This window comes from Suricata suricatta, chromosome 14, assembly GCF_006229205.1.
Source record: "Suricata suricatta isolate VVHF042 chromosome 14, meerkat_22Aug2017_6uvM2_HiC, whole genome shotgun sequence".
NCBI classification, from domain to species: Eukaryota; Metazoa; Chordata; class Mammalia; order Carnivora; family Herpestidae; genus Suricata; species Suricata suricatta.
The window spans coordinates 17,901,478-17,921,871 of record NC_043713.1 but is presented as its reverse complement, the minus strand read 5'-3'; the positions used below and the strand labels follow the sequence as shown (position 1 = coordinate 17,921,871).

General features: G+C 37.7%; 1 protein-coding gene across 1 annotated transcript in view; it reads left to right on the top strand.

Annotated features, from left to right (window-relative positions):
- Positions 1–20,394, top strand: part of WDR7 (WD repeat domain 7) — a 345,923-nt gene that overhangs the window by 145,321 nt on the left and 180,208 nt on the right. Inside the window, exon 20 of the mRNA XM_029921300.1 lies at positions 10,963–11,076. Coding sequence (XP_029777160.1) covers positions 10,963–11,076 — 114 coding nt within the window. The remainder of the gene's footprint in view (positions 1–10,962; positions 11,077–20,394) is intronic.

The following is a 20,394-nucleotide window of genomic DNA, read 5'->3' as shown; positions in this document are numbered from 1 at the left end:
CCAAAGCCCAGTGTGGGGCTCAAACCCACTAATTGTGAGATTGTGACCTGTACTGAAGTTGGATGCTCAGCTGGCTGAGCCACCCAGGAGCTGCTCTTAGCACCCTGTGTCTAACTGCCTCCAGGGCTTTGACTTTAAAGGTCCTTTTAGCCTCATTTTTGCCTCTCTTCACACTTCTTACACTTCTGCTGTCCAGTTCCCTAGATCCATCAGGGTTCTTCAACAGATCCTGTCTTCCTGGAATTTTCTTCACTTAGTGTCAATCCATGATAAATTCTCATGCATACTTCAAGACCCAACTCAAGTATTTCCTCCCATGAGGCTGTTTTTGACATGTATTCTCTTCCTCACCCCACTCCCAAACAGACTTAATTGACTTTTCTTCAGATGGACACTATTTTTACTATGTATTTATAAATACTTCTTTTTTCCATGGCTATAAGTTTCTCTAGTATAAAGTCCTTCATTTCCCCACTACATTTTATTCCCTTTGTCCCGCACAACCATCATTCAAAGAAAAGTAGATGAATGAACCTTCCTTCCTGACCCTCCTCTATGTTCAGAGCCCCTTCTCCTTCCATACATTTTATGTGAAAACCACCTTGATTTTTCTCTGCATTTATACTGTATTTCTAAAAATATCTAAATCAGTGGTTTTCAGTGCTTTTTTTTTTTAAGTGGCATTTTTTTTTTTTTCAAATGAAAACTTCCATGAAATGTGTGGGTGTGTATGCACACATATACCCACATATAAAAAGGTGAAGAGTGGAGAGGTTGGAGGTCTACCTTCTGGCCTTTCTAGGGAACTCTTGGGGTTCCAAGTAGTACGGTTTTAAAATTATCAACCTTACTGCTCCCTCAGCTGTTGAGTTCTTCCAAATCATTCTTCATATTGCTTAACGAGAGATTTTTTTTAAAACACAAATAAAATTATGTCTCATGCTTAAATTTTTTTAATGAGTCCCCATAACCTCACCTCACACTTGAGCCTCTTAGGAGCCAAGACTACGTCTCTTCCACGTTTGTGTCCATAGTACCTGCTGTGGGTTTGGTACCTGGTCACCTAGATGCTCCATGAATATTAAAGGTAGCAAAGGGACTTTGCATGGTTACCTATCTTTGTCATTCCAGTGGCTTCGCTTTGCTCGTATTGGCAGTGTCTGCTCTCATGCAGACCTTTCCCATCTTTCGGGGCCAGACAAATCTTCCTCATTTTAAAGCTATCCTTATGGGTGCCCGGGTGGCTCACTCGGTTGGGCATCCAACTTCAGCTCAGGTCATGATCTCATGGTCCGTGAGTTCGAGTCCTACAACAGGCTGTGTGCTGACAGCTCAGAGCCTGGAGCCTGCTTCAGATTCTGTGTCCCCCTCTGTCTCTCTGTACCTCCCCCACTTGCGCACTCGGTCTCTCTCTCTCTCTCTCTCTCTCTCTCTCAGAAGCAAATAAACATTAAGAAAATTTTTAAAAATCATCTCAGAAATGGGATGAGGTTTTTTTTTTTAAAGTAAAGCTATCCTTAGGGTCAGCAGCATTCACCAGTTTCCCATTCTTTGATTTCTTAAGTTTTGCATCGTTATTAGAAGGAGCAACATATTTGCTGTACTGTGTTTAGTGCATTGTGCTTTTACACCAGAGATAGTGTCACCTCTGCCTGGGTGATTAATCCTAGCCAAAAAGTAAAAATTCTTAGAAGGTTTCAAAGGTAGTTTATTCTCCACAAGAATATTCTTTGCCCAGTTCTGAGATATATAATTCTGCTTATAATTTAGGTTTGTAAACCACTCAGGGCTGTAATATTAAGTTTGTACTCTAGTACAGTTGTATGTCGAGACAGATTTGCCTTTGTTCCTCAACACGTTGTAGGTTGAACAATAAATCTTTGTTTTATTGTGTCTTCTGAAACCAAAATTGGTGTTGAGTCAGCTCATAGCCTGCAAATCAAACAGAAATCTTTGGAAAAAGTACATGCAATGAATTAAAAGTATTCGGTGTGGTTTTTACCATGGATCATTTTCAGGTTCTTGTTCAGAAAGAGGAACAGAAAAGCTTTATGCTCTTTATATTAATATTCATTTGGTATGCTTCTTGTGTTTTCTGTTCCTTCTGTGTATTTCAGTGTTTCTTTTGTTGCTTCCAGAATTTTTTATAATTATATTTTTTGTGAGAATCGTTTTCTAAAAAAAAGAAAAATAAAAATGCTAATAGGAAAAATGTATTTCATTTCCTTAAAAACAACCATCAAAACTCATGTTCCAAATTATTATTATATTCTTATTCAGGCTTGAAGACATTTTGCTTATTTTTAACTATATTTTTCATCTCCCTAATTACTTTGTCACCCTTAATAAACTAACTTGTTTTTGATAAATCGAAACGGTCTCTATTTAAAAGAAGGGGTAAATATTTTCAACACTTCTTACAGGGAGACTTTTCTGGGAGACACCTGTACTGTTATATTTTATATTTTTGATGGTATTGTGGAAGGAAAAGTAGATACTGTGTCTTTAATGGAAAGCAAAAGGTTATCTTTCTCTGGCCTTTGTGTGTATGTGCTGATGTGGATGGAGGCAGCCAGACAGGCAATGTGTGCGGAGAGACTAGGGGACCGGCTGCGGATCGATAGAAGTGGTGTGAAGTGAATTAATGCGAGGCAGGCCGTCTGTCTGTCATAGGATTGCGCGGAATGTGGGGCAGTGCGGTCAGTCACTGCAGAGATCTGCTTCCAATAAATTCGAGCCTTCTGCCTGAAAATAAACTCTAGGTACACACGTACTCCCTTCCTTATTGTTAAATTTTACGTTATTCAAAGTAAATGTTCCCAGCAAATCATTGCCTCTAGTATACTTTAATTGGACCACTGGAAAACCACAGTTGTGAGAAACTGATGATATAAAAATGCCTGCTATTCTTTGAGATCCATTTTTCAATCTCTGTGGAAATCTATAGTACTGTGGGAATGAGAAATATGATTTTTGTTAATATTTATAAGCATTGCGGCATATATTTTTCTGAATCTTAACAGTATTGTTTATCACTTTCATCCATCTAATCTTCAATAAAATAATAAAATTATAATGAACTCAAATGGCTTTATATTCCAGTATGGATTAAGCACTGTATTTTAAATGTTACTCTATTAAAATGTAGTATTTAATCTTTGATTATTAAGTTAATCACATGACACCGAGATCTTGTGTGTTCGTATCATTTACCCTTATTCAGATAGTATTAGCCAGCAGGACGAAAGTGTTTATAAAGGTGATTTTAAGCTTTTGAACGATAAATTTTAAAATAATGTACCTGATTTTGCTGATGTGGAGAAGCAAGTGCTGTTTTATTCCATTGACTTTTGAGAACTATATTCCATATTTACATTAAAAATTGTTTCTCTTAAGTGTTTTTAAGATATTGCTTACAAATAGGCAAGTATGTGTGTTTGTGCAATATCTCACAACGATTATCTCAGTGTTTAGAATCCAGACGCCATGGAGATCTCGTAATAGTCTTCCTGCTCTGTTTCTTGCTGCGCCGGCCTCAGCCCACCCTGCCCCTTTTCTCTGCATGTCCAAATTTACTCAGACCTGTTTTCTGATCCATCCCATTTTCCCCCTGTTTTCCTCCTGATTTACAGTAGAGAACCAATTTAGAGACACCTATTGTCTGGTGTAATATATATTCATTTTTTTTTATTTGGTGAAATCTGGATTTGGGAACGAGCTGGATTTTTAAGTATCTTGTATCTTTCTATTTTTTGTATCTCCTTTTTAATACTATCTCTATACCTCATCATTATCTCTTTATTGTACCTTTTTATTGCATATCTTTCCCCAATGCTTGCTACTTACTCCTATTAGTATATTTAAATAACATAATTTGTATCATGGGATTGAAAGTATTCAGTTCTATTCAAGATGTGTTTTTTTTTTTCTTTTTAGTTTATTTTGAGAGAAGGGATGTGAGCAGGGGAGGGGAAGAGAGAGAGGGAGAGAGAGAGAGAGTCTCAAGCAGGCTCTATGCTGTCAGCACAGAACTCAATGTGCTGTGCTGGGTTTGATCCCTACTGTGGGATCTTGACCTGAGCCAAAAATCAAGAGTTGGTTGTTTGGGGCACCTGGGTGACTCAGTCGGTTAAGCATCAGATTTCCGGTCAGGACATGATTTTACAGTTCATGAGTTCGAGCCCTGCATTGGGCTCTGTGCTGACAGCTCAGAGCCTGGAGCCTGCTTTGGATTTGTGTCTCCCTCTCTCTGCCCCTCACCTCCTTGCTCCTGCATACGTGCTAGCTCACTCACTTGCTCTCTCTCTCTCTCTGTCTCTCAAAAATATTAAAAGAAAAGAGTTGTTTAATCTACTGAGCCATCCAGGTGCCTCTATTCAAGATGTATTCATGAAATGTTCATTATTGCCAAATATTTTGGGAATACTCAGAAAGCAACTAAGTCTTAGATTTTATGGTGCTGTTTGACCGATAAGTTCTTTACATCAAGAGTGTAAGAAAATAGCAAAGTACCACCATATAGTTAATGGACAGCTTTTGTAATCTTTATTATTAATATGCAAGAGAGGTGGCTGGGTGGCTCAGTTGGTTAAGCATCTGACTCTTGCTTGCGGCTCAGGTCATGATCTCATGGTTTATGGGATTGAGCGCTGCGTTGGGCTCTGCACTAACAGCTTGGAGCATGCTTGGGATTCTGTCCCCCTCTCTCTTTCTCTCTGCCTTTTCATGTGTGTTTTCTCTCTCTCTCTCTCTCTTCCTCTCTCTCTCTCAAAATAAATAAACTTAAAAACTATGCAAGAAATTGAGGGTTCCATCTGATTATTTTCTTTTTAAATTGATTTTTGAGAGTGTGCGCATGTGTGTGCAAGCGGGGGAGGGGCAAAGAGACTCTCAAGCAGGGTTCCTGCTGGCAGTGAAAAGCTTGAAGCAGGGCTCGAACTCACAAACTGTGAGACTATGACCTGAGCCAAAATGAACATGAGACACTTAACCGACTGAGCCACCCAGGGGCCCTCACGTAAGTATTTTCTAGGTGGACTTTTATTCAAGTTTGTCAGGAATATTTCATCATCTTATTGATAGTGGATAGTGATTAAGTGACTTTTATGCTTCAAAATGTTTAGTGTCTAATACCAGGAAGAAAGTAAAACAACTTTCTCTAGTCTTTTTGTTTCATGGAAAACAGCATCGTATTCTGGCATAATCCTCACTTCTCTTCAGTGACGGTGATGTAATATCTTCTATTGTAACTGTTTCTTTTTTTTAAGTTAGATTTATTGAGGTATGATTTATGTATAGTAAAATTCACCCTTTTCTGGGAGTTTACGCTTCCTTGGGTTTTAAACAAATCTGGATAGTCCTGTCCCCACTTCCACAAACAACACTAGATGATTTTCATTCCTCTAAAATATTTACCAGTACCACTTTTTGGTTAGTCTCTTGTCCACACCCCTAGCCTCAGCAGCCGCTGGTGTGATTTCGATCTATAGTTTGGCCTTTGACAGAATGTCTGCTGTGATGTTGGCCTACTGACATCAGTTGGTCATGTAACATGTAGTTAAGTCCTGTGGAGATGAGAACTAGCCAAGACGTGGCTGGGAATTGTTTTAATATTATCCCTTCTTTTGCAGATAATGATTACTATGCTTAGAGGGATTAAATGATAGTTTGGCTTGTCTTGTGCCATACTGTATGGTCCAAAAGTTCAAAAGGAAAAGGCTCTATCATTTCCTCATAGTGAATTGTTAAGATTGGTTTTTAATGATCTGTTACATTTGGATTTGAGAGTTGATGGTACAAATGTGGTCTTTCCCATTCCCAGCATCCCTTCTGAGACCTTCCAACAAAAGTTCCGAATCTCAGGTGTTTGTTGCCAACCCAATGTCCATTTTGACCGAAGTTAGGATAGTTAACTTACCTTTAAAAAGTGAAGTATATGTGTAATTTTGATGTAACCAAACCAGTATCTTTTTATTGGTTGGTACTAAAATAACCCAGATATTTTGACTGTGAGGACCACAGAATGAGTGACACAAATGGTCAAAATCAGTAATATGATTCGGTGTTTTAAAAAATGAAAAATGGACCGTTGCTACTTTCGTAAACAAACATTCAGGGCACATTTTGTTTTCTTTCTCATAAGTGTTTTATGTGGCTCTTTCCCCTACTTTTTCCCTCAGCTGTATGATAGAAAAGGTATCAGGAGAGTACGAAGAAGTAGCACGGGTGCTATGGTTCACCCAAAATGTGAGAAGGCAAACTTTTTAAAAATAGCTTTATTGAGTATAATTCACATGCCATTAAATTCACCCTTGAAAGTTTACATTTCCGAAGTTTTTAGTGTATTCAAAGTTGTGCGACCCTCACCACAATCAATTTCTGAACATTTTCATCACCCGAAAAAGAAGCTGTGTACTCAGAGTATCACCCCCGTTTCCCTCAGGACCCCCAGCCCTGAGCAGCCACAACCGCACTTCATGTGTATAGATTTCCTATTTGGGATTCATGTAAATGGAATCATATACCATGTAGCATGTTGTGACTGGTTTTCTTTTACTGAATACTTCATTTCTCTGTATTGCTGATTAATATTCTATTGTGTGACTGTATCAATTTATTATGTGACAAACTGTGATATATTCATATATTCAGTTGATGGACAACTCGAGTTGTTTGCACTCTTTGGCTTTTATGAATCAGGCTGCTATGAACATTCGTGTACACGTCGGTGTGGACCTAGGTTTCCTTTCCCTGGCACAATTGCTGGGTGTATGTGATAACTCTGCTTAACCTTTTGAGGAACTGCCAGACTGTTTGGTGGAGAGTGTTCAGGGGGCTTATAGAGTGGTGCCTCGCTGGCTCAGTCCACAGAGCACGCGAGTCTTGATCTGAGGTTGTGAGTTTGAGCCCATTGGGTATAGAGACTACTTAAAAAATCTTTTAAAATTACAAAACAAAAAATAATAAAGAGTTAAGCACTAGTCCTTTGTTGAGTACGTGATTTGTGAATCTTTTGTCCGAGTCTGTAATTTGTTGTTTTGTCCACTTAGTGGAAGGTTTTGCAGAGCAAACGTGTTTAATTTTGTTGACGTCCACTTCACTAATTTTCTCTTTTATGGACTATGCTTGTGGTGTCAATATGCAGCCTTCGATCAAAGATTTTCTTTTTTTTCTAAAAGTTTATAATTTTATGTTCTACATTTAAGTCCATGATCCATTTTGAGTTAATTAAAATTTTTTTTTTCATGTTTATTTACTTTTGAGAGAGAGAGACAGATAGCACGACTGGGGGAGAGGCAGAGAGAGAGAAGGAGACACAGACTCCGAAGCAGGCTCCAGGCCCTGAGTATCAGCACAGACATGAACATGGAGCCTGACATGAACTCCATGAACCACGAGATCATGATCTAAGCCAAAGTCAGACACTTAAACAACTGAGCCACCCAGGCGCCCCTTGAGTTAATTTTTATATATGACGTGAGCCTTGGGTCGGGATTCATATTTTTGCCTATGGCCATCCACTTGTAATAGCCCGCCTGTTGATGAGATTATCTTTCCCCTGTTGAATTGCTTTTGCACCTCTGTGAAAAATCAGTTGTGCATGTCTGTATGCATCTTTTTCTTGGTTCCCTGTTTTGTTCCATTTACCAAAAACCACACAGTTTTAATAAATTTATGTAAGTCTGGAAATGGAATTGATGGGGTTTTTTCTACCTTTTCCTCCCTCCCCCCCACCAAAGTCTTTCTAGCTATTCTAGTTCTTTTGTCTTTCTATTTCATTTTAGAATAGTTTTGTCTGTATCTACAAAAAACTTGTGCAAAGATTTTGATACAAATTGCATGAAACCTATGTATCAATTTATGGAGAATTAATGTCTTTACTGTGTTGAATCTTCCAGAACTGGAGCATGGTATGTCTCTCCATTTCATTCATTTAGATCTTTGATTTTTTTCATCGGTGTTTTGAGGCTCTCAGCCTACAATTTCTGTTGTGTATATTTCTTTTAGACTTACATCTAAGTATTTCAGCTTTTTGAACCAGTTAGTAGTAGTTTTAAAATTTAGTTTCATTGCTAGCATATGAAAATACAATTGATAATTTTTTTCTTGTATTCTTCAGCCTTGCTGAACTCACCTATTCAGTTTTTTCTAGATTCCTTTGGATTTTCTCTGTAGACAATAATCATTTTATCCTTAAATAGGGACAGTTTACCTCATCTTTTCCAAATGTGTCTATGTTCTTTTCTTGCTTTATTACGCTGGCTAGAACTTTTAATGCTATGCTATGTAAGCGTGGGGAGTGTGGATATCTTTGCTTAATTCCTGATCACAGGAGCAAAGCATTCGGTCTTTCACCACTAAGTACAATATTAACCATAGTACTTTAGCAGGTGCTCTTTATTAAGTGAAGCAGTTCCCCTCTGTTCCCATTTTTCTGAGAGCTTTTTTTTTTTTAATCCTGGATCAATGTTGCATTTTGTCAAATGACAGCTATGATCATATGCTTTTTTTCTTCTTTAGCCTGTTACTGTTTGGGGTTTCCTTGATTGGTATTTGAATATAGAACAAAACTTGCATCCTGGAACCAAAACTCTGTTGGTCATGGTGTATAATTCCTTGTATATGTTGTTGAATTTTATTTCCTTACATTTCGTTTAGGACTTTTGAGACTCTAAGCGATATTGATCCATAGTTTTCTTTTTTCTTTTTTTTCTATCAAGAGAGAAAGGATTTTATAACTGTTTTAGAAAGCATTAATCAGAGAACCAGTTTTGGCAAAGCTGGCTTGGTCTTTCAGCCTTGGTTAGTTTGAGATCTACATGTTTGTTCTTTAAGCTCTGTCTCGAGATATCGAGTGCCCACTGTTGAGTAGTTACCAGGCACAGCACAAGAATTTCATGGAGGGCTTGGCAGTATCGATACTCAGTATTGTGTGATTCCATGATTTTTCATGGTTATGCTGTGACATTCTGTGCACATGCCTCCTACCTTCCCTGAGGAGCTCAATCCCCGGAAGAACTTCATGGAGAAAGGATCTTGGGGTTTGAAATCAGAAGACCTGCGTGTCAGCACTGGCTCTGGGATTTGGTAGCTGTATTATGGTGAGCAATTACTTAAACTCTAATTAAATGAGATAAACTTAAATGGATTTATAAACTCTTTACAACAAATCATGGCTTTATTTTTATTGAATCCTTTAATTTTATAAGGAAGGAAAATTGTTGCTATCTAAACTTTTCCTTAATATCTTTTCCCTATTTCTCTGTTCACTTTCAAAATTATCAACTGTTACGAAACAAGACAGTTTTCAGAGATATGTGTTTTGATTTAATATGGCATCTTTGATTTGGTGTTTAAGCAATAAATCTTTAGAAGCGTGGCAATTATTTCCTCCCCTCTGTGGTTAGTTAACTGAAAGCCATTTTTAATTAGGTAATTAACTTCATAGTCCTCCTTAATTTTATCTTGAAAACTCAACAATAAATGATAGACGGATGGCTTTGTCATTTGTCATTCATCAAGGACCATTGATTGACATGGTTTATTTTTTTGTCGGAGCAAAAAAATTCTGAGCAAAGTGGTGGTCCTAACATGGTATGTCCTCTTCCTCCAATTGAAGTTACTAGGCCTTAGGACTGTGTCCTGCTAGATCTAGTTCTGGATCATTCAGGTGGTTAAAGACTAAGATTTTCCTCTCTTGATGGCTTTGGATAAATCCGAGGCAGCAAGACTGAATTTCACATAGAGATGTTTAAGTTATTATACCTTGGGAGAAAAAAGAAGCCCTCGAATATTTATAGCTTTGATTTTTAAAATATTTTGATGGGTACAGTGTATGTGGTTAGTGAAGTACGTACTTAAAAGGTTGTTTAGAAGGTTCAATTCCTAAAAAAAAAAAAAAAAAAGGTTCAATTCCGAAAGTAATTTCCAATGGTAAGTTTTATATTTCATGATTTAGTAATACCCATTGATAACCATGATGAAAAATACTGAGACACCCAACTATCAACTGCAAATTAGAAATAATGTAGGATAGGCAAATTGATGACAAAATATATCTTCAAAAGTGGGAAAATAGTGGCTAAGGAAAAGACATTTGTATCAGCTGGCAAGTTTCTCAGGTGATTTACAGAGTGGAAGCTTCTGGCCCCCTATCTAGTTGGTCTGTCTGCTTCTGTTAGGTGTTTTCAATGTGCCAATTATCAGCTCTCCTGTCTGATTCCTCCATGGACAGCGATAGTATTCACTGTGAGGCAGTGCCTGTCAGGGGCCTCACGTGGACCCAGAGCGCCTGTCGGCATTCTGCCTTCTAGCCCCCAAATTGTAAGCAAACTTATATTAAAAAGAAGTGAATTTTTAAAGTCATCCTTCACTTTTTAAGGGTTTCTCCCCCTCTTTGCAGCATAATTATGTCTACATAATTTGCTAAAATAACTGTAGCAAAAATGTTGAAAGGAATCACGTAAAAATGTAATTTATTGAAGCATCCTTCTTCTGATTTTCCCAGAGCTTAGCTGAGTCAGTGTCGTTTGTACCCACAAACGTATGTACATACGAAGAAATAGAGCACACGTGAATGTTTTCTTCATTTGTGACCCTTCCTGATTGTGAATATCTTGTGTATGTGTTTTTAATGTATTCCATTTGTATCCAGTAAGTAAATTAAAAGCTTTAAGAATTTTGGTTTCTTAGTTAAAAGTTGAAAAAAAATTTTTTTTAAGTTTATTTATTTATGAGAGATAGAGACATCATGAACAGGGGAGGGGCAGAGAGAAAAGGAGACACAGAATGGGAAGCAGGGTCCAGGCTCTGAGCTGTCAGCACAGAGCCCAATGCGGGGCTTGAACCCACAGATTGTGAGATCATGACCTGAGCCAAAATCAGATGCTTAACCGGTTGAGCCACCCAGGTGCCCCTCTTTTACTTTTATAAAACTAACCCTTGTGATTCCGTTTGTTGTAGCTGGAGTCTCAGCAGAAGCCATGCAGACTGTCGGCACCGCTCCTGATGCTTTGGGGCCGGAAGCCAAAGTCCAGGAGGAAGAGCACGACCTTGCCGATGATGACATCACGACTGGTGAGCAGGCACATCTTTCACATAATCTGGATGAGCTTTATCCCATTTTGGAACATGCTTTTAGATTACTTGTAATGGGATTAAATATGTTGATGGAAAAGACGGAAGCTTGTATAGATGGAGTGTTTAGTTTTATGAGACTCTTTAGTGTCCTTTTTCATCTTGAAATGGAAAGAAGCAGAAGTGTTTATTTCATCTCGGTTTGCTCATTTTTGCTGTGACAATGAACCTGCTAGCGGTGCATTTGATTTCCTGGAGACCTTCTAATTCAGAGGCTAGAGTCATTACTGAAGCCTTGAAACGTGTAGAGGAATACACCTATTATGTTATGGAAGGTTTTGCAATTATAGGGTAAACTGAAGAATACGGAAGTTGTAGCAGCAATATAGGCAGTGTAGGCTGTATAAGGAGACTTACTAGATATCCTTGTGCCCAATTAGAGAAGTAGATGCTGCTTTTTAAAGTTATTGACATATTAGATGTAAGTTAGATATATTTTACATAGATCTAGATCTAATGTACATATTAGATCAAGTTAGATTTTGAACAATCTTATCTATATTGTTATATAAATAAAGCAATAAAGTTTAGGAAAACCATATACCACATATGGTTCTATATTCTATGTTTGATGTTCGTATTCACGCAGCCTATCTTTTATAGAGTTAAATCAGTTTCAGTTACTGGCTCTCCAAATGCATTCAGCTCAGTTTTTTTTTAATGTACAGAGGATTAAAAACAACCTACTATAAATATTTTTATTGGAATTAAGAATGATAAGCTTTTGATTTTTGTACAGATGGTTATTCTGTAAAATCTGACTGTATAAATCCATAATTATTGTGAAGCAACAAATAGTAACTTAATAGTAATCAATAATTTGAGGGGCATGATAAGCCTGGGTGGCTCAGTTGGTTTAACATCTGATTTCGACTCAGCTCATGATCTCGCAGTTCATGAGTTCAAGCCCCACGTCGGATTCAGTTCAGATAGCTCAGCCTGGAGCCTGTCTCCCTTTTTCTCTCTGCCCCCCCCACTCTCTATCTCCCTCTGTCTCTCAAAAATGAATAAACATTAAAACAAATAGTAATAATTTACAAAGAAGCATGCCCAGAAAATATCAGTAAACATTTTAGCAAAAACTAAAAAAGGCTTAAAAAATACGGCAGGAGGATTGTTTTCTTTTAAAGTTCTGTCTAGCAGATTCTTTACTGTTATTACCTGAGTGCCTTTCAATTTTTTTCACTGGAAAGAAGTTGAGGGAGCTTAATGATCACCCTTGAAAATTTACAAAGCATGTAATGAAAAACCTGGAGCCTTGTGCTACTGCTGCAAGTTAAGTAGTTGACTAAATCAGGGAGCATCTAGTTTTCAGTAAAAATGGCAGTGGCTCTTATCTGCTACTTTTTAATCCTTTTAATAAGTTCATTGATTAAAAAAATTTCACCTTAAATATAAATCTAAATGATCTCAGAAGTTCCCAACTTTTCTGAAAGTCATTTAGCATTGCACAATTATGGATTTTGTTTCAGTAGTGACTAGAGGAAATGGTTGCACTTAAACATTTCTTTTAAATTTATTTATTTATTTTGAGAGAGAGAGAATGTGCAGGATGAGGAGGTCAGAGAGAGAGAGAATCCCAAGCAGACTGCACACTGAGTGTAGAGCCCATCATGACCTGAGCCCAAATCAAGAGTCAGATGCTTAACCAACTAAGCCACTCAGGTGCCTCCAGAAATTTTTTTAATTAGTTCCCTATTCAGTTATCATTGCTTTCTAAAGTGTTACAGGTATGTTTTAATTCTCTGTTAATTTTAAAGGCCCTGTAGTCTATAAAAAGTAGTGGTGCATTGAAGAAAAGAAGTTGCCTTTGCAATAGTAGAATAACTTAATTTGCCTTCTGGGGGAAAGAAAGCTTAATTTTTGAGCCCTCAAGTAGGTATTATTAAATCAGTACATTGAAATTTTGAATTATGCACCACTGTAGCCATGAGGCAGCAAATAGCACATGACTGTTCTTTTATTTTATTGTTAAAAATATCAAGAAGCTTAAAAATGAAAATCCAGCTTGAAGAGTCAATTCATGCTATATAAACTGTATTTTAATCTTTAAGAAGTTGAGTTAAACATATGTGATGAATGCCTTTTATCAGTTGATTTATTCATTTCATGCCATGGGTACTAGAGGCAAGAATGTTCAAAGAATTGAAATCACTGGAAAAGGCTTCCTTCGTGTGTTGTCAGAGCAACTAGCGTGCCGCGCCTGTAGCTCATCTAGGCTACCTTTGAATTGTGTGACTTGATTAAGATGTGGTATAGATTTTTTGTGAGGGTTTAGAAGAAAACCATATTTCTTTCTATTGACTAGAATTCTATACAAATTACATTATGGAAAATATGGTAGATGCACCGAGAGAAACCTGTTTCAGGCACAGGAATCTTATTTTTGGACGAGCACCATGGTACAGCACAAGGACTACAAAAGGGAAGGAAATCTGGCCATGTTAGCCATTGACTCTGAAAATCTGGGATTTTTTTGGTTACTTAAATTGAATCGCTCTATTGTATCTTTTCACAAAATAAATAGAAAGCATATCAAGGCAGACGCACTTGCCTGTACTTTGAATGAATTCTTCTTTGGGAGCTCCAGTAGGCTAATATGCATTGTTATGTTGATTTTATATTTGTAGCACTCTGGGACCTAATTCTTCAATTAACTTAATTAAGCAACGACCAGTTAAATAGGAAGTATAGTTTAGTGCTTTGCTATAGACGGAATAATTGCTTTTGACATTTTTCTCTCGGGTGAGAAAGAATGAGGTGTGAATGGTGTTTTAGGAGACTGAGCTGGGCCTCCCGCTCTGTCAGGGCTGGCCTCGTGAAAGTAAAGCATGGATCAAGCTTTATAAGTGTTAGCTATGCTCAATTGGAACTAATTAAATTTATTTGAAATGAAGAGTCTCAACTGGAAGAGAACAGCTGGAAAAACTGGGAAGAAAAAATTGAGGCTTGATTGAGACAATTTAAATCTTCACCCTGTCATTTGAAAAATATGCGGCAGCCTCTTTCTAGATCTTTCTTTTTAAAGCTAATATCTATTGATCAGCTTTACAGTGTAATGCCAGTGTGCCTTGGTCAACATACACATTCTGTTTTACTTAGCATTCTGTCTTAAGGTTCATCAGATTCTTTCCTTTAACCAAATGTTTCCAGTTACAGATCAAAGGTGTTTTAGCCATTTTCACAGATTAATACTGTTTTTATGTAGAAAACATCTTAAAACCTATTTCATGTAATTTTTTTATATTACAGTACAGCATGCATGGGAAAAATGTACTTTCTTTTTCATTGGAATTACTTCAGGGTTTGCAATACTCTGTATATTAAAATCTGTTTTTTAACAATAATAATGACATTTTCTTTACAGTAAAAAGAATGGCATTGATTGTTTCTAGATTATAATTTCAGTGCCACACTAGTATTAGTGGATACCAGGTCTGTTTACTTTCATTTGTACAGTATACTTTTATTTTTAGTATTACAATTTAAATGTTTATATAGTTATATAGTCAATATCTGTAAATAATGTGTTCCTTGTTTTCCTTACAATATTAAATAGGTCCTCATTAACAGAGTAAATTTCACTAAAAACTGACTTAACATAGAAAAAATTTAGGTTAAGTTACAATCTTTTTGTAAGGTGGTTAATTAATTTTATATCGTTTTTATCCTGACAAAGGATGCCATTCTGAGTGAGGATGACGTCATATGTCCCCTAAATGTTGCATTTTAAAACCTCCTGCCCCTAATTGCAGTTCAAAAGAATTTTGGAAAGGTTTCATTCACAAACCTGCATGGGTCCCTTTAAGAAAATCACTAAATTCTTCTGAGTGTCATACTGCTGTGTCCTTCCCCTTGTTCAATGCGGCATGGACACCCTGACCATATCCCAGTGGTAAAGGGACAGAAGTCACTGACACTGTCAGAAGGAAGCCACATGGTAGTAGATCAGCAGGACAATAGACAGATTCAGCTGCTTACAACAAAAGCAGCCATGAAATGTGGATTCTCATAGGTGTGTTGACTATATTTGTTGTGTTTCTCATAAACTTTAAGGTTAATTTGTAATAAAAAAAAAAGAGAAATACAATGGAAAAAAGAATAGAGAAGGCTGTGAGAAATTGAAAGGAACATCCATTGACAAATGCTCTACTATGTACCCAGCCCTTTACACTTGACTCTCACATTTCTTTGAAGTGGATATTGATATTTTTGCAGATACACAGATAAGGACACAGAGAAGGAGTGGTCACTTTTTAAGGGTCCCATCCTTAGAGCAATAGGTCTGGGGCTTAAAATAGTCCTGCCTGACTCCAAAGCTTATGTGTGGTCTTAAATACAGCCCACCCTGCCTAATATTCTTAAACTCCTTGAACTTTGGCATCTTTTTTTTTTTCAAATGTGAGATGTCACAGTTCTCCTTTACTGCTTTTGATATCAGACGTAAACCTGATAATTGTTGGATATTTTATTATTTAAAATACAAACTTGTTATTCTAAATTTAGACCAAGAGATTATCTCCCTTAGAAAAAAATCATCACAGGGGTCCCTGGGTGGCTCAGTTGGTTAAGCATCCAACTTCAGCTCAGGTCATGATCTTGTGGTCTGTGGGTTCGAGCCCCACGTTGGACTCTGTGCTGACAGCTCAGAGCCTGGAGCCTGCTTCGGTTTTATGTTTCCCTCTCTCTGGCTACCCTTCCCCTGCTCACACTCTGTCTCTCTCTCAAAAATAAATAAACATTAAAATCATCACATATTCTTTAAATGTTCTTTTTAAGTTCGTTATTTATTTAGTACTACTATGATATAAGACTGTAAATGTAAGTAGTATTTATTACTAAACACTTAATTGCATACATGTAAAATAAAATGTTTACTATTCTGGCTAGCTTTTTTTTTTTTAATGTTTTATTTATTTTCGATACAGAGAGAGACAAAGCATAGAGGGGGAGGGGCAGAGAGAGAAGGAGACACAGAATCCGAAGCAGGCTCCAGGCTCTGAGCTAGCTGTCTGCACAGAGCCTGACACAGGGCTCGAACCCACGAACGTGAGATCTGACCTGAGCCGAAGTCGGAGGCTTAACCGACTGAGCCACCCAGGCGCCCCCTGGCTAGCTTTTTGAAGTCATCAAAAAGTGTGGATTTCTGGGTGAAATACATCACTCCAAATAATTTACATTTGTACACTCTTAATTGGGAGGAAGAAAATGTGAATTAAAATTTTGTGTAGCATGTAACCCTTGGCTTTAGTTGTATGTTGATAGGGTGTGAAGTATTTATAAATATAGTATTTGACAGTTTCTGATAGGAATATTAAAATACAGCTGAAATTATAGCTTTTAGTCATTCATTTTCTTTTCTCATCCTTTCTTCTGGGTGACTGGTTTTCTCATTTCTGTTTTTAACTACCACTTACATTAAGTTGATAACTCTCAAATCTGCATCTCCAACATAGACTTTTCTTCTGGACATCAGATTAATATGTCTTCCTGCCTGAGTGTCCTGTAGATGCCTACTGTATGTTAATTTGTCATTATCCGAAGACCTTATTATATTAAATTTATAGTTTGTAGTAGCTAACATTCTGAAGTCAAATGCCAGGACACGGATAACAATTGAGAACATATGACTTAAAATTCACATGGATCTAGTACTGTTTTTTTAGACTGAATTATAAGTTGAAGAATGAGAAAGGGAAAAGGTACAGCATAAAAGTCTTATTCTAGTTTACCAATTATAAGGCCTCTGGCTCTGTGTTGAGAATATAGACACAATATATGGCATTTCAAATAGTGTTCTTTACACACCAGCAATTAGCTTACATAGATTTACCATGTCTTTCTTGTTCTTACATAGTATGTGTATGTAACCTCCCGCCTTCTTCTTAAGGGGTGTTTAATGACTCAAAAGCATTTGTAACACGTTAGTGAGGGAATATAGGCTCATTTCTAGATAAACTATCTCCTGATACTTTGAAAATGAGACTTGGAACAGATCTAAGAATATAATTATCTCTGTTGAATCAGTAACTTGAATCCCATTTAAAAGTTTATCTTTTTCTGTTGGAAAGCAACCTGCCTTCAAAATTAGGAAAAGGATGTACCTCACTGGATTTAAATGAGAAAAGATATGAAAATATGCCCAGGAAAATGTGTTGTATAACTTCAGTCTTAATGAGGGGGTAGGAGGTGGGATGCACTGTAATGGGGTGCACAGTCAGAGCAGCGGATTCTGAAAGCTCCGGAGAGCCCCCCTCGGTGGTCCTCACCCACCCAGACTGCAGATCTGCTGATGCACCATGGCGCTGGTTTCTGGCACCATTTCGGTTGCTCTCCACTTGGTCCTGCTTTTCTTCCCTCTGTGCTGATCGCTCCTGTTGTGCCGCCTCGTTTCTGGGCTCGGCTCAGTCAACAAGGACCAGAATCTCTTGTGGACTCCCTGGAGCCAGGGGCGTTGGTGAACCGCTGCCCAGGAGATCCCCCTGGGGCTCGGCGGCCCACCGCAGGGGAAGCAGGGTGGCTTGTACGTTAAGTGGGGAGATGCTCGTAGGAAGGAGAGAAACGCAGACTTTTCCCGGAGGCCTGACATTTGAACACATGCCGCTCGAGGAAGCAGAGTGGGGGCCGTGTTGTGTGAGGCGGGGCACGTGGTATTTCGTGGCACTCCTCTGGGGGTCTGCAGTCGGGCACTTGGCACTAAGAAAAGTTGCCTTTTATTGCCCCCTGCACTTTCCATGTGTTCCGGGTTTCATGTGCCCAAGCTTACACTTAAACGCTTGTCTAAGAACCAGTGCAAAAGGGAAAGAGGCAGGAGCAAGGACAGAAGGTGGCCACTAAGTACCGTTTGAATGTTTAGTCTCCCTTTAAAATTTTTCTAAGACTTTTAAAAGTGGGAAATCTACATAATGTCAATGTATTTTGGCCAAAAATGTGATTGTATATTTAAATGAATTAAGTATGTTTTGTATACTTGACGCTTACTAAGATAGTCGATGTTAAACATTTTCACCACATTATAGTATCATGAAGAATCAGAGGTACCAGAACCAATTAATCAGGTGTCACATTGGCACTGAATCTTCCATAATGAAAAAATGGCACTTTTAGTGTGTGTGTGGTATTTCCTCTTTGCATATAATATTTTTGCAAGGGACTGGTCAAATAAACAGTAATCAACATCATCCAAGCACATTCATCTAAAAGAACACACTTAAAAATCAGGGACTCGGGTACCTGGCTGGCTCAGTCAGTAGGGCACATGACTCTTGATCTCATGATTGTGAATTTGAGCCTCATGTTGGGTGTAGAGATGCCTTAAAATCTTTTTTAAAAAGACCCAGGGATGTAAAGTAACAACTATCACAACTCACAAGCATTTATTGAGTACCTAATATGTGTCAGGCTGTGTTCTGGGCTCTTTTTAATCCTCACAAGTAATTATAATAAATTTTTATTATCAATTCCATTTTACAAGAGAGGCCAGTGAGGCACAGGATGGTTAAGTAACTTTCCACATAAAACCCACAGATAGGAGGGGCGCCTGGGTGGCTCAGTCGATTCAGCATCTGACTTCGGCTCAGGTAATGATCTCATGGTTTGTGGGTTCGAGCCCCATGTCGGGCTCTGGCTGACAGGTAGCTTAGAGCGTGGAGCCTGTCTTCGGATTCTGTGTCTCCCCCTCTCTCTGACCCTCCCCTGCTCACTCTGTCTCTTTCTCTCTCTCCCTCTCTCTCTCAAAAATAAATAAAACATTAAAATCTTTAAAAAAAAAACACAGATAGGAAATGGCAGAATTAGGATTTGAATCCTAAGATAGACCTTCTAGATCTTATGCTCTTAAATAGAAGTAATTTATTCAAATCAAAGTCATTTAAAATCTCAGGGGTGCCTGTTTGGCTCACTCGGAAGATTGTGCAACTCTGATCTTGGGGCTGTGAGTTTGAGCCCCATGTTGGCTATAGTGATTACTTACAAATAACATCTTAAAAAAATCTTGTGAGAAAATAAAAGAAACAAACATATTTATTATGGCACACCATTTTCCCCATATGAGATATAGATACCTCTATTTTAATTTTTGATTGAGTTTAATATCTTATGTAGTGCAAGGAGATACTTAATATGTAAAGAAAAGACTTCCTGTTAAAAAATAAGCAGATAATTGGTATAGGAAGAGAATTTTTATATTTTCTAAATAAAGTCAGAATTATTTTTCCTTTATATAAAACCACTCACATTAATATACCAGCACATTACAGTATTAGATCACAAAGGCTTAAGGTTTGATTTTCAGATTTAATATTCTGTATACTCTTTGACAAATTTAGACTAAATAGGAAAAAGCAGAAATACTTCGATAAGAATGTAGGAACTGTTTTTTTTTTTTTAAAAGCACTTTCCACGTGAGTGAATAACCTTCAGGATGAACTTAACATTTGGCCTTTGTGAGCTGTGTAATAATACCTCACTGGTAAGAATGAATTACCTCAGATGGCGGCACACTATTATATTTCTGTATATTACATGAATTGCCCTTATAATTGATATCAAACCCATATGACCAAAAGTTGTAAGTCACAAAAGTAATGACAACAATGTCTCATAATTCACAGACTTGATGTCATACCTGTGAATGATTACTTTTACTGTGCAAACCATGTTAAAGGGGGAGAGCAGGTTTTGAAATGGATGTGGGGTTTGGAAGAGTTCTTCTTCCTGATACTTTATAATCGTTTTTAATATACAAGTGGATAATTAAATTGACTAGCATCCTTGAGTTTCTCTGTGATTTCTTGGAGTAAAATGGTGAAGCATAAAGGCTTTTCCTCTTAATTTGAAATTTTTAATCACAAACAAAAGTATTTGAGGTGAAGACAGTCATGAACCTGCATCAATTTCTCCACTTGTGATGTATAGAAAGAGGAGTCCTCCCCATTAGGCAGGATAAAAATCAAGTTAGAATATTTCATCTTAAAACAAACTATGTCTGCGAATACAGTTGAGTGAATTAAATGGAGTAAATCTCATTTAAAAAGATTCTGGGGGGCGCCTAGGTGGCTCAGTCAGCTAAGCCTCCGACTTCGGCTCAGGTCAGATCTCACGTTCGTGGGTTCGAGCCCCGCGTCAGGCTCTGTGCTGACAGCTAGCTCAGAGCCTGGAGCCTGCTTCCGGTTCTGTGTCTCCTTCTCTCTCTGCCCCTCCCCCTCTCATGCTCTGTCTCTCTCTGTATCAAAAATAAAACATTAAAAAAAATTTTTT